Here is a 12,500-nt window from a genome sequence, read left to right as displayed (position 1 = left end):
TTTGCCTTGACTGATGAATTCAGTGCCTTTGGACACAACACGAGGGGAAATATATGCAATGATCTAATTTCACTCTATCTCTCTCTTTCGCTCTCTCCCTCCCCCCTCCCCTTCCTCCCTCCCTCCCTCACTTACTCACTCATTCACTCACTCACTCACTCACTCACTCACATACTCACTTACTCCTTCTCTCCCTCCGTCCCTCCCACCCGCCCTCCCTCTCTCCCTCCTCTTCCTTCCCCTCCCCTCTTCTCCCCTCTCCTCCTATCGTCCCTTCCCCCCCCCCTCCCCCCCCCCCCCCCCCGGTCTTTGGTGCAGGTGTGTTGTATCTCCAGTCTGAAGAGCAGGCAACGGGAGGTCACGGTAGCCATAAAGACTTTGTAAAAGAAATATTGAAAAGTGTTTGTATATCGGCGGGGAGGAAGTCGAAGGGATGGGAAGGAAGTCGAAGGGATGGGAAGGAAGTCGAAGGGATGGGAAGGAAGTCGAAGGGATGGGAAGGAAGTTGAAGGGATGGGAAGGAAGTCGAAGGGATGGGAAGGAAGTTGAAGGGATGGGAAGGAAGTCGAAGGGATGGGAAGGAAGTCGAAGGGATGGGAAGGAAGTCGAAGGGATGGGAAGGAAGTTGAAGGGATGGGAAGGAAGTCGAAGGGATGGGAAGGAAGTCGAAGGGATGGGGAGGAAGTCGAAGGGATGGGAAGGAAGTCGAAGGGATGGGAAGGAAGTTGAAGGGATGGGAAGGAAGTCGAAGGGATGGGAAGGAAGTCGAAGGGATGGGAAGGAAGTCGAAGGGATGGGAAGGAAGTCGAAGGGATGGGAAGGAAGTCGAAGGGATGGGAAGGAAGTCGAAGGGATGGGAAGGAAGTTGAAGGGATGGGAAGGAAGTCGAAGGGATGGGAAGGAAGTCGAAGGGATGGGAAGGAAGTCGAAGGGATGGGAAGGAAGTTGAAGGGATGGGAAGGAAGTCGAAGGGATGGGAAGGAAGTCGAAGGGATGGGGAGGAAGTCGAAGGGATGGGAAGGAAGTCGAAGGGATGGGAAGGAAGTCGAAGGGATGGGAAGGAAGTCGAAGGGATGGGGAGGAAGTCGAAGGGATGGGGAGGAAGTCGAAGGGATGGGAAGGAAGTCGAAGGGATGGAAAGGAAGAGGAGAGGGGGGAGGGGGAAAGGTAAAGGGAAGAGCAGGAGAGAAAAAGAGGGAGGAAGAGGGGGAGAGGAGAGGGGATGTTGGAGAGAAGGGAAAAAAAGGGAGAAAGAGGAGCAGCAAGGGAAGGGAAAGAGAGGAATGGGAGAAGAGGAGGGAGAAGGGAGCAGGGGGGGGGGGTAAGAAAATGGTTGAGGAGGAATAAGAAAGAGAGAAAGGGAAGCTGGTGGAAGGGTAAGAGTGAGAAAGCGAAAAGGAAGGAGAAAGGGATGAGGGTTGAAGAATATAGAAAAGGGGAGCGAGGAAGAAGGAAAAAGAGTGAAAGATTTTTTTTTTTTTTTTTTTACCGAAAAAGAAGAAAGGGAAGAAAAACAGGAAAAAAGGGAATAACATTGATAATAATAATAATAATAATAATAATAATAATATAAAAAGAAAGAGGGTGAAGATCTATGATGATAATTCAAAGGAAGAAAATGAAAAAGAACTTAAGAATAATAGAAGAGAATTGTATATACCGAGCGTGGAAAAAGGGCGGAAGTAACACTTGAGAGAGACCGCGGGACTAAAACTAAAATGCTTTTGATGTCGGCGGTAACTTTCTTTCTTTCTTTCATGTTTGTCTGTTTAAAGCTCTGTTTATGTACTCTTTTTCTTAAGGCTTGTTATCGTTTATGTTATCATCGTTGATATCATTATTGTTTTTATCATCAGTAGTTTTATCATTTTTATAATGATCACAATCATTATGAATTTGTATAGTAACACTATCATCAGTATTAATGTCATTATTATCATCAAAGTCATCATCATCATCATCACTGTTATCAAAATTCTTATCATTATGACCACTGTTGTCATCATTGTTATCATTATCATCATTATCATTTTCCGTATTAGTATCATTATCACTATTATTAATATAAGTTATCATTATGATTATCACCACTAATATCATGATAATGATAATTATTGTTTTTATTATTATCAGTATTACTAGCATTAGTATTATTTTTGTCAATATTATTTCTATCATTATTATCATCATTATTATTATTACTGTCCTTATTATCATCATTATCATTATTATCATTATTGTCATTATCATTATTATTAGCATCATTATTAGCATCATTATTATTATTATTGTCCTTATTATTATTATTATTATTATCATTATTATCATTATTGTCATTATTATTATTATTATCATCATTATCACAACTATTGCTATTATCATTAAGATATTATCAACATTACTATCTTTATTATCATCATTGTTATAGTATCATTACTATCATCATTATTTTTATATCATTATTATCATTGTGATTATCATCACCCTTATTACCCTTACTTTTACTATTACCATTATAATCATTATCATAATCTTACTATTACGATTACTATCGTTAGGATTGTTGTTATCATAATTGTCATTATCATCGTCATTATTATCAGTATCATCATTGTTATAATCATCCTTTCCATCATCATATATCAACTTTATCATTACCATTACCATTATTATTATCATTATCATTATTATTATTATTATTATTATCATTACTATTATCATTATTATTATTATTATTATTATTATTGTTATTATTATTATTATAATCCCTATAATCATTACCATCATCATCCTCATTATCATGTTCATTATTTCATCATTATCATTGTTGGTATTTTTTATTTCATTATTAGTATCTTTATTGTTATCATTATCATTATCAATACTGTTGCTATTGTCATTACTATCATCATGATTACTATTATTATGCTGTTATTTATGTGCTTGTTGGTATTGTCATAATTGTTATTACAATTATTATGATCATATTCTTCTCGTATGGTTAATATCATTCTTCTCATTATTCATACCATTGCTATGGCAATCATCAGCATTAATGACGATAATGATGATGATATGATAGTAATGATGATGATTATGAAAATTGATAATGTGAATGATGATATTAATCCTAATGCGGATGATAATGCTAATGGCAACAATACTACTACTACTCCTATTAATAATGATAATGATAACTATAATGATAATGATAACTGTAATAATGACAACTATAATGATAATGATAACTATAATGAAAATGATAACTATAATGATAATGATAATCATAATAATAATAATTATGATAATAATGATGATGATGATTATAATGATAATGATAATGATAATGATGATAGTAGTAATAATAATAAAAATAATAATAATAATAATAATAATAATAATAATAATAATAATAATAATGATAATGATGATAATGATAATAATAATAACAACAACAATAACAATAATAATAATAATGATAATAATGATAATGATAATAATGATAATGATAATAATAATAATGATAATAATAATAATAATAATAATAATAATAATGATAATAATAAAGACAATAATGATAATAATAATGATAATAATTATAATGATACTAACAACAGTAATGATAACAATAATAATCATAATAATAACAACAGTGATAACAATAATAATGATAAAGTCTGTGATGAAGAAAACAATATCATGAAAAGAGAAAGGGGAGAAAGGAGGGAGAAGTGATAAAGGAAGAAGGAGGAGAGAGAGAAAAATGAGGGAGTAATCAGGTGGGGGGAGATGAGGGAGGAGGGAGGAGGGAGGAAAAAAGAAATAAGAAAGAGGAAAAGAAGTGAGGGAGCGGAAGAAGGGAGGAAGAAGACAAGAGAGGAGGGAGTGAGGAATGGAAGAGAAGAAGGAGAAAGAGGAGGGATGGAAGGAAGTGATGGAGAAACGAGAGAGAAGAAGGAATCGAGGGAGGAGGAGGAAGAAGAAGGAGAGAAAGAAAGAAAAGGGGAAAGGGGGAGGAAGAAAGAGAAAGAGGAGAGGGAGGAATGAGAGAGAAAGGAGGGAATAGGGGAAGAGAGAGGAAAGAGGAAGGCGTAGGGTTAGGGAAGGGTGGGAGGGGAGGGGGAGGGGGATGGGGGGAGGGTGCCAGGTCGAAGGTGCCAGAGACAACAAGAGCAGCTGGAGGCACTCTCGGTCTGACGCCGGCCGTGTCTCTTATCTTACTTACTCTGTCTTGTCGCATTTATTTATTCATTAATTGTCGTAAGGCACGTACACGTAAACATATACATATAACACGCACACACAAACACACACAAAAAACACACACACATATACACAAACATACGCACACACAAACACACACGCCCGCACACACACACACACAAACACGCATACTTTCTCTTTCTCTCTCCCTCTCTTTCTCTTTATCTCATGTCTAAATCTATGATACTCAAGCACTGTAAACAAACCACACGCACGATAACCCCCCCATCGAAAAAAAAGAACAAAAGCGACAAGATTTTGTTTACGGAACTGAAATATCGTTGTCCCGCGCCCTCTTCCGTCGTGTAAACATTTACGCTCGTAACTCCTGCTCTGCCGACTGTCTCCACCTGTCGAGTATGTTTTTTTTTTCTCCCTTTTTCCATATTTCCGTTTCTCTTTTTTTCTTTTCTTTTCTATATATATATTTTTTTCTTTTTCATTTACGTCCGTAACTCTCTTGTCAGGGAATTTCTCTACCTTTCGAGACAATTGAATATGGTTATTTTGTTTCCCATCATAATTATTTTTTCCCTTTTTTTCTTTTATTTGGAGCTACATCCGGAAAGGCTAAGATGACATGATAAGAGAAAGTGTATATTTGATGAATGCGGATAATATGTTGATTATTTTCACTATCATTTATGACTTATGCTTATTCATTCAGTATAGAGGACAGATTCTTAATTCATCTTCCACTTTCGTTTTCACAATCTATCAGTTTCCGCAAACCTATTCTTAAGTACACCATTGATAAGATATTTTTTCTTTAAATGTAATTCGCAAAACACAGCTACTTCAAGACAGCGTAACCTTTGTAGAATGAAGTAAAATATCCTGTGATTTAGTCAAATTATTATTCATTCTATGTTCATCCTGAAAATAGAAAATAAAATAATGACAATATAATTTGCTATCATTATATCTTTATCTAGCACTGCTGTTTTAGCAATAATGTATATGTGTTTGTGTGTGTCTTGGTAGGTGAATGGATGGGAAACTGTATGTACACGTGTGCATGTGTGTGTGTATTTGTATGCCTGCGTATTTGTATGCCTGCTCTCTGAACTATCTACTCATATGAACGCGTGTGTATTTGCATGTCTGTCACTCTAACAAAACATCCCTTTTTCATTGTGTTTGTACATCAGGTGAATTGAGTAGGTGCCTGTCTGTACATAGACATACGTGCGTAAGCATGCGTGTCCTTAAACTCTCGTATCAATATATCTATCTCTCTAATACGGTCTCCCATTGCCTTTCAGACATGGCCGTTCAGTTTCCAGCGCGGCCCGGAGGCTGAAAATGGCGGGGGAGGAGGAGGTGGAGGGGGGGGAGCGGGGGACCACTGCGAGACCTATGGGCAGTATGACAATACAGGGAACACCATCCAGGCACATTCGCATCCTCATAATATGGAGAGGTAAGTGGGACGAGGAGGAGGAGGAGGGAGAAGGAGAAGATAAGGATAAGAGTGAGTGAGAGTGAGAGCGAGAGTGAGAGTGAGAATGAGAGAGAGAGAGAGAGAGAGAGAACTAACCTGGGTCATTATCGATTTGAAAATAATATTATCATAGATCATAAAAATATCCTCAAATGTGTCAAAGATTTTGGATCAAATAACACGAACCAAATTATTTCTTACTGTCATTTTTCATTAGGATACGCATGTATGTATTTATGCCTGTATTTATGTACTTATGCATTAATTTGGGCATGTTTGTGCGCTTTTATGCATAGAGATATGCATTTACCTTATTAAAATCTAAAAGCACGCGTTCTCTCAGCAGGTATTTCAGCGACGAAATCCCGGACTACGACTACTACTCCTCCGAGCTGCTGCACATAGCCTGAAGCGGCTTCAGGAAGGCCCTCTGCGAAGTCACCCTTCCAGCCAAGCCGGCAACATGACCCAAGTCCTCGAGTGACTGGAAAAAAGTGCCTGTGATCGGCTGAAAGTGACTGGAAAAAGTGACTGAAAGTGGCTGGCAACATGCGGTCTCATGATCTAGTCTTCGTTTAACTCTTTTTTTTTAATATTTGTCTTATTTTTGGACAGATTTGTTTGTCAGTTTTTATATAAAGAACAGATTGAGAATAGTAGAAGGATGGGGGTGTTATTGTAAAATAGTGTATGTGAATGGTCTGAAAGAGAATTTAAAAAGTGATCATGATAAATCAGATAATACATCTGATTACAACCTAAACCAATACAAAAGTCCTCATAAATATTCTAAAACAAAACCAAGCTCAATATGAAGCTATCTTGAAACAGTGAAACAGTGAAAAGCCCTTTTTAGACGCAACGATTTTTCACCGTCCGCCGTACTCTCCGCAAGGATCACCATTGATCATATGTTTTATCATAAGTTTCTTACAGATGTATCGATTTTTTGCTGTCAACCGTAGACGGGAAAAGCCGCCATGTAACGAAAACTGAAAGCCACCCGTCCCCAAAATTATATTCGAACGGTAAAAAAAAAGAAAAAAAAAATCTCAAGAGCGGGTCATTGCATCTTATGTACTTTTCACGCCGTGGACTGGTAAAAAAAAAAAAAAAAAAAAAAAAAAGTGTTGAAAAGGGCCCCGTAGTGACCACGTTACCCGTGAACGAGTTTTGTTTTGATCGACGCGTGTGAAAACGTTCATTGATGCCAATGGTTCTTTAAATACACGGGTTCCTACCGTGCACAGCAGACGGCGAAAATTCGATGCGTGTGAAACGGACCAAATGCAAGGGTACTGGCAGGGGGTAAACCACTGTTACTCTTTCATACAGTACACCGTTGTCATGACTGCTTTACATTAACACGAATGTTTATTTATCATATTTGATTCTATGAGATACTGTCTGCCTGATACTGGTTTTATGATTGGCAATAGTATTAGCATTATTATTTTCATTATCATTATATCTTTAGTTTCATTATCATTATTATTGTAATCGGATGCATTATTATCATCATCATTATTATTATCATCATTACTATTATTGTCATTATTATTTTTATTATTTTTATTATTGTTATCAGTATCATTATCAATACTTTTATCATTATTTTTATTAATACGTTTATCATTATTATAATCAATACTTTTACCTTCATTACAATCGGAATCATTATTATAGTTATAGTTAATATTGTTATTATCATTACTACTTTTTTATCAATATCACCATTACTAAATGTTATCAGTATTAATGTTATTACCATTTTATCACTACTATTATTATTATCACTCTCGTCATCATCACTACTATCACTATCATTCTTATAATTATCGTTACTATCATTACAATTATTCAGATTATCATAACCACCATCACCATCATCATCACAATTATCTGCATTATCCATTCACCATTATTATCATCATTACCCTTAGCATTATTCTTCGTCTTGATTTATCATCATATTCATCGCAACTGCAATTGCAACTCTTTAAAAAAAACTACATATTTATTGACGTAATTATCATAATGTATTCCTTTCCACTTTCCTCATAATAATTGACGTAATTATTATAATATATTCCTTTCCACTTTCCTCATTATAATTGACGTAATTATCATATATTCCTTTCCACTTTCCTCATTATAACATTACGGTTCATCTTTGAGTTAGATTAATGACGTCATTATCTTATCTTCTGTGAGATAAGAAAATTGAAGATGCTGGTTCAGTGGTTGATGTGTTGGAGAGAATCTTGGTGTGGGTGATTCTTGCTCAGATTGCATTATTTATCATCTGTGTCATTGCAATGTGAATGATTCTTTATGAATTAATAAAAAAAGAGTTTTAGAGTTTGATGTTCCGATTTTATCCTTGTTATTATTATTATTTTTATTATTATCATTATCGTTGATATTATTATTATCATCATCGTTGTTATTATTATCATGATAATCATTGTTAATATTATTACCATTATCCTCATTGTTATTATTATTGAGTTTATTATCACGATGATGATTATAATTTCGTTATAATTGTTACTACAATGCTCATCATCATCATCATCATAATTATTTGACAAAAATAGAATATATTTATCAGTATCTTTTCTTCTTTTTTTTTAGGATGAGATAAAACTTAAAGACAAAAAGAAAAATCAAGGGAAAAAAGAAATGTTTGTTTATTGAACAAATAAACAACTTGGGTCGATTCGTTATAACAAAAATCCTAAACCTACGTGATGGCAACACCGCGCCTATCATGACAGTGAGTTCAACAATAACAAGAATAATAAATGGTTCTGCAAGTGTCAACACGCAGAACCACAGCATAAACAAATGCCCAACAACATCCTGAGTCATAACTAACTAAACATCAACTAAATTACTTTCTCAAAACATTCAAAATGATTTTCCAAATTTATATCGTCGTCATCTAACCACAACAAAACGCATATTCTCTTTGATTGAAAAAGAAAACCTTATCTTTTTTTTTTTCTTCTTTTTTTCACACGCAACCGAGACGAGACATGTACAAAATCTGTTCCAAATTTTAAACACACAAAAATGCATTCTTTGGCAGCTATTTGACACATAGCTTTTCCATATATATATAAAAAAGAGACATGTATTGTATAAGAAATACCATACATTGTTTGACATCGTGAGAATCTTTAATCATAACAAAGCATGATTTTTTTTCTAAAACTATAATATCCATGAAAAAAATGCTAAAAAAAAAAGAAATGAATTCTCTAAACACATTTTTTTTTTTTTTGAAACAACCTTTTTATATGATTTTATCCTCACAAATAAAAACCACACAACATGTAAATAAAGGAATGATGAGCATTAAATACGACACATAATTAGTTTGCACGCAAATTAAGATCTTACACAAATGATAAATATATGACCAACTTTGAAAGACACTGGAGAAGGGTTGAAATCAAAGAAATCCGAAACAGGAGAGAGAGAGAGAGAGAGAGAGAGAGAGAGAGAGAGAGAGAGAGAGAGAGAGAGAGAGAGAGAGAGAGAGAGAGAGAGAGAGAGAGAGAGAGAGAGAGAGAGAAGGAAGAGGAAGAGACAGAGAGAGAGAGAGAGAAGGAAGAGGAAGAGACACAGAGAGAGAGAAGGAAGAGGAAGAGACAGCGAGAGAGAGAAGGAAGAGGAAGAGACAGCTAGAGAGAGAAGGAAGAGGAAGAGACAGAGAGAGAGAAAAGGAAGAGGAAGAGAGAGAGAGAACAGTCAGTCTAAAAGTCTACCTGTTGTCCGTATTGCCACGACGTGTTCATAAATAAACAATACACGCGATAACGACACATCTTCAAGCATCGTTTTGAGGAGGACGACATACACAAAAACAAAGACACGTTTACAGTGACGTTATGGATGACATCCAAAAAGTGTTCCACGGGTAACAGAGTTCCTGTCGAGACGTGGACGAATGGGTGCAGTGGTAATGAGCTGTTAAACAGAAACCAACAGGCAATCAAACAGAAGGAGTAACGTCACATGCTCTCTCTACTGGCCGATACATGACGAGAACTCACAGGCACTTTGTATTCAGTTCATCCATGTATTTCTTTACTTTTCTTTACGAGAGGAAAAACTACCGATGATCCAAAAAATAATTGCTAGATTTCTTTGAATTTCTTCGAGATAGCAAGGAGGTACTTGTCACCCTTCGAACTACCACCGAGAGAAATCCTTTAGTTCCTCCTCTAGACACTAGTTATTGTATCTAAATGCCCTTTGTTCGCTAATGCATCATAATACTGGGATATCTTAAAATACTTCGTGGGGGACTTTCAAAACACTCATTGCACATTGTGGTGGTACATCTTTTGTGATTTGCATTTCACTTCGTATCACTCACATTATTTTCCTCTTTTTTTCATTGTATAATAAAAGTCGGGAAGAAACAAGGTCACACATATATACTCTTTTGTTATTCCTTTTCACATCGCACCGGTCATACCTGCATGGGATATTGGGAAGACGACATGTACCAAATATCTTTTTTTTCTCCCTTCATTTAATACACAAAAACATTATTTTTCATTGATATGGTCGTTTGGTATACAACGTAACTCTTGCATACACACCAGCACACACACGCAGTCGTCAGTATACATCAATGGGGCATCATCCTTTATAAAAGTCAGAGCCAAAGTTTGGGTTCGTTTCACCAAATGGAACACCTGAAACGACTCGTCACTTTTTCTTCATCTCGTCAGTTATCTTCATGGAAGAAGCGTCGTTCTTCCCGTCTTCCAAGTGCCACTCGAGCGTCCGAAAAGAACCTCAAAGAACCTCGAAGAACCTCGAAGAACCTCGGGCGCCAGAGCCTCGCCGCGCTCAGACAACGATGTCATGGATCCACCTGAGGAACTTTGTGATCTTCGTGTACATGCCCGGCTGCCCTCTGCGCCCGCACCCCTTGCCCCAGGACGTGATGCCGTAGAGCACGTGCCGCCCGTTCGCCACGCACGTAAGAGGGCCTCCGGAGTCGCCCGTGCACGTGTCGATGCGGCCGTCGAGGTGGCCGGCGCACACCATGCCCGACGTCACTTCAAACTGGCCGTACCGATCCGCGCCCGTGCACACCGACATGTCGTACACCTGCACCTCGCCCGACCTCGGGATGTTCTGGCGAAGGAGAAAATCGATCAGAAAAAGCAGGAGACACTAAAGTTATAATATATCAAGAGGGAGAATGATATGATACTTTAGGACAGAATAAACCACTTGATACTTTGGGACAGAATAAACCACTTGATACTTTAGGACAGAATAAACCACTTGATACTTTAGGACAAAATAAACCACTTTCCCGATCTAGAACAGCGAAACAACAGGACACAAGTGACACGGGAGGGAGGAAGAGAGAGCGACATCGAACCTGCGGGATGGGCGGTGCTCGCTCCGAAGTCGTCCCCCAGCCCGAAATGCTGCAGCCGGAGAGGGCCGTGTAGCGGGCATTCTCCTCCGGAAGGCACACGGGCTGCACGCTCCTGCCGAACCTGTGGCGAGAGGCATTCGGGAGTCAGTGGCCTGTTATTCAGTTAGGATCACTTAAGAGCTATTTACTCCTGGAGAATTACTTGGAATTATTTTGATTTTTTTCTTTTAAAGTAATTTGGATATAGGCATCTCCCAGAGTTATATATGAAAAAAATATATATATACATATATATGTATGTATGTATATATATATATATATATATATATATATATATATATATATATATATATAACGAGGAAAAAAAACATATATTTATATATATATATATATATATATATTTATTTATATATTATATATAGTTTTTTTTCCTCGTTATGTTATTTGGAATCTTTTATCCCCTAAAATGATCCTTTGGAAACTTTGGATTCCAAATAATAGGTGACACGTTATCTCATTGTGCGTGTAGCTATTTGGTCTTTATCTCTGAATCCTCTGAAAGCATTTCGAGATCACTTGGTGTCATTTATCTGATCTAAATAGGCTTTGATCTCAGTTTGCCGTTTAGAAAATCACTCATAAAGATGAACATTTTCTTTCGTTAACCCAGTTACCCAAGTGTGCACTTTCCTTTGTAGTCGAGATGATTACCTCTAATTTAATAAAACGCCTTTTGTGTTTTGAATGACCCTGATATGTGATGCGAGTACCTCTACGGGAACAATTTTCAAAAGAACTGAGTATTCACTGCCCATGATTTCTACAGTCATACCACCCTGTTCTCTGAGGGAACAGTTCTTCACTGCATTGGCTATTTAGTGATACTTCGACGATTTCTTCTAATGCTAATTTGTATCTATTATCTCTTAAAAATGCACACACACATACAGACACACACATAAACACACACACACACATTTTTTTTTTTTTTTTTTCGTTCTTTACATATCTTTTCTTCTTTTCGTTTATCCTCGTGGCTCATAGCTCATGCTTCTCCCACCGTAAACAAGTGAAAAAAAAAAACCAGCTCTATGACAACAAAACCAACTCTCTCATCCGAACGCTACCGACCTTATGCCTCGGCCGTTCTTCCTGGCCACCTTCAGAACGGCGATATCATTGTTGAACTCTACGGTCGTGTCGAACTCGTCGTGAACCCACAACTTTTCGATCTGGAAGTCCTGTTAGGGATAGGGGAGGAAAGGTTGTAACAATGAGAAATAGAACGATGGAAAGTGGGAAAGTTGTGGTCAGGTGGATGGTTATTTGGTTAGGTTGGTGATGGTGGTTGTGGTGGTGATGGATGGTGGTGGTGGT

At 37.0% G+C, this 12,500-nt stretch overlaps 2 protein-coding genes across 3 annotated transcripts in view; one reads left to right on the top strand and one right to left on the bottom strand.

The window, feature by feature from the left end:
* The window catches only part of LOC122253807 (transcription factor 21), a 19,917-nt gene extending 11,873 nt beyond the window's left edge, over window positions 1-8,044 (top strand). The window contains exons 4-5 of the mRNA XM_043017130.2: window positions 5,529-5,686; window positions 6,051-8,044. Of these exons, the coding sequence (XP_042873064.2) occupies window positions 5,529-5,686; window positions 6,051-6,117 (225 nt within the window). The 3' untranslated portion in view covers window positions 6,118-8,044. The remainder of the gene's footprint in view (window positions 1-5,528; window positions 5,687-6,050) is intronic.
* A 339-nt stretch (window positions 8,045-8,383) lies between these two features.
* LOC122253804 (neurotrypsin) overlaps window positions 8,384-12,500 on the bottom strand; it is a 119,412-nt gene continuing 115,295 nt past the window's right edge. For both annotated transcript variants that reach the window (XM_043017119.2, XM_043017120.2), the window contains 3 exons: window positions 12,255-12,364; window positions 11,124-11,244; window positions 8,384-10,870 (listed from right to left, as the gene is read on the bottom strand). In XM_043017119.2, coding sequence (XP_042873053.2) covers window positions 10,580-10,870; window positions 11,124-11,244; window positions 12,255-12,364 — 522 coding nt within the window. In that variant the 3' untranslated portion in view covers window positions 8,384-10,579. The remainder of the gene's footprint in view (window positions 10,871-11,123; window positions 11,245-12,254; window positions 12,365-12,500) is intronic.

Source organism: Penaeus japonicus, unplaced genomic scaffold (genome assembly GCF_977035675.1).
Source record: "Penaeus japonicus unplaced genomic scaffold, GWHDUDI00000001_assembly GWHDUDI00000026, whole genome shotgun sequence".
In the NCBI taxonomy this organism is placed as follows: Eukaryota; Metazoa; Arthropoda; class Malacostraca; order Decapoda; family Penaeidae; genus Penaeus; species Penaeus japonicus.
The sequence above is the reverse complement of the archived record's forward strand: the minus strand, read 5'-3'. Positions and strand labels throughout refer to the sequence as shown.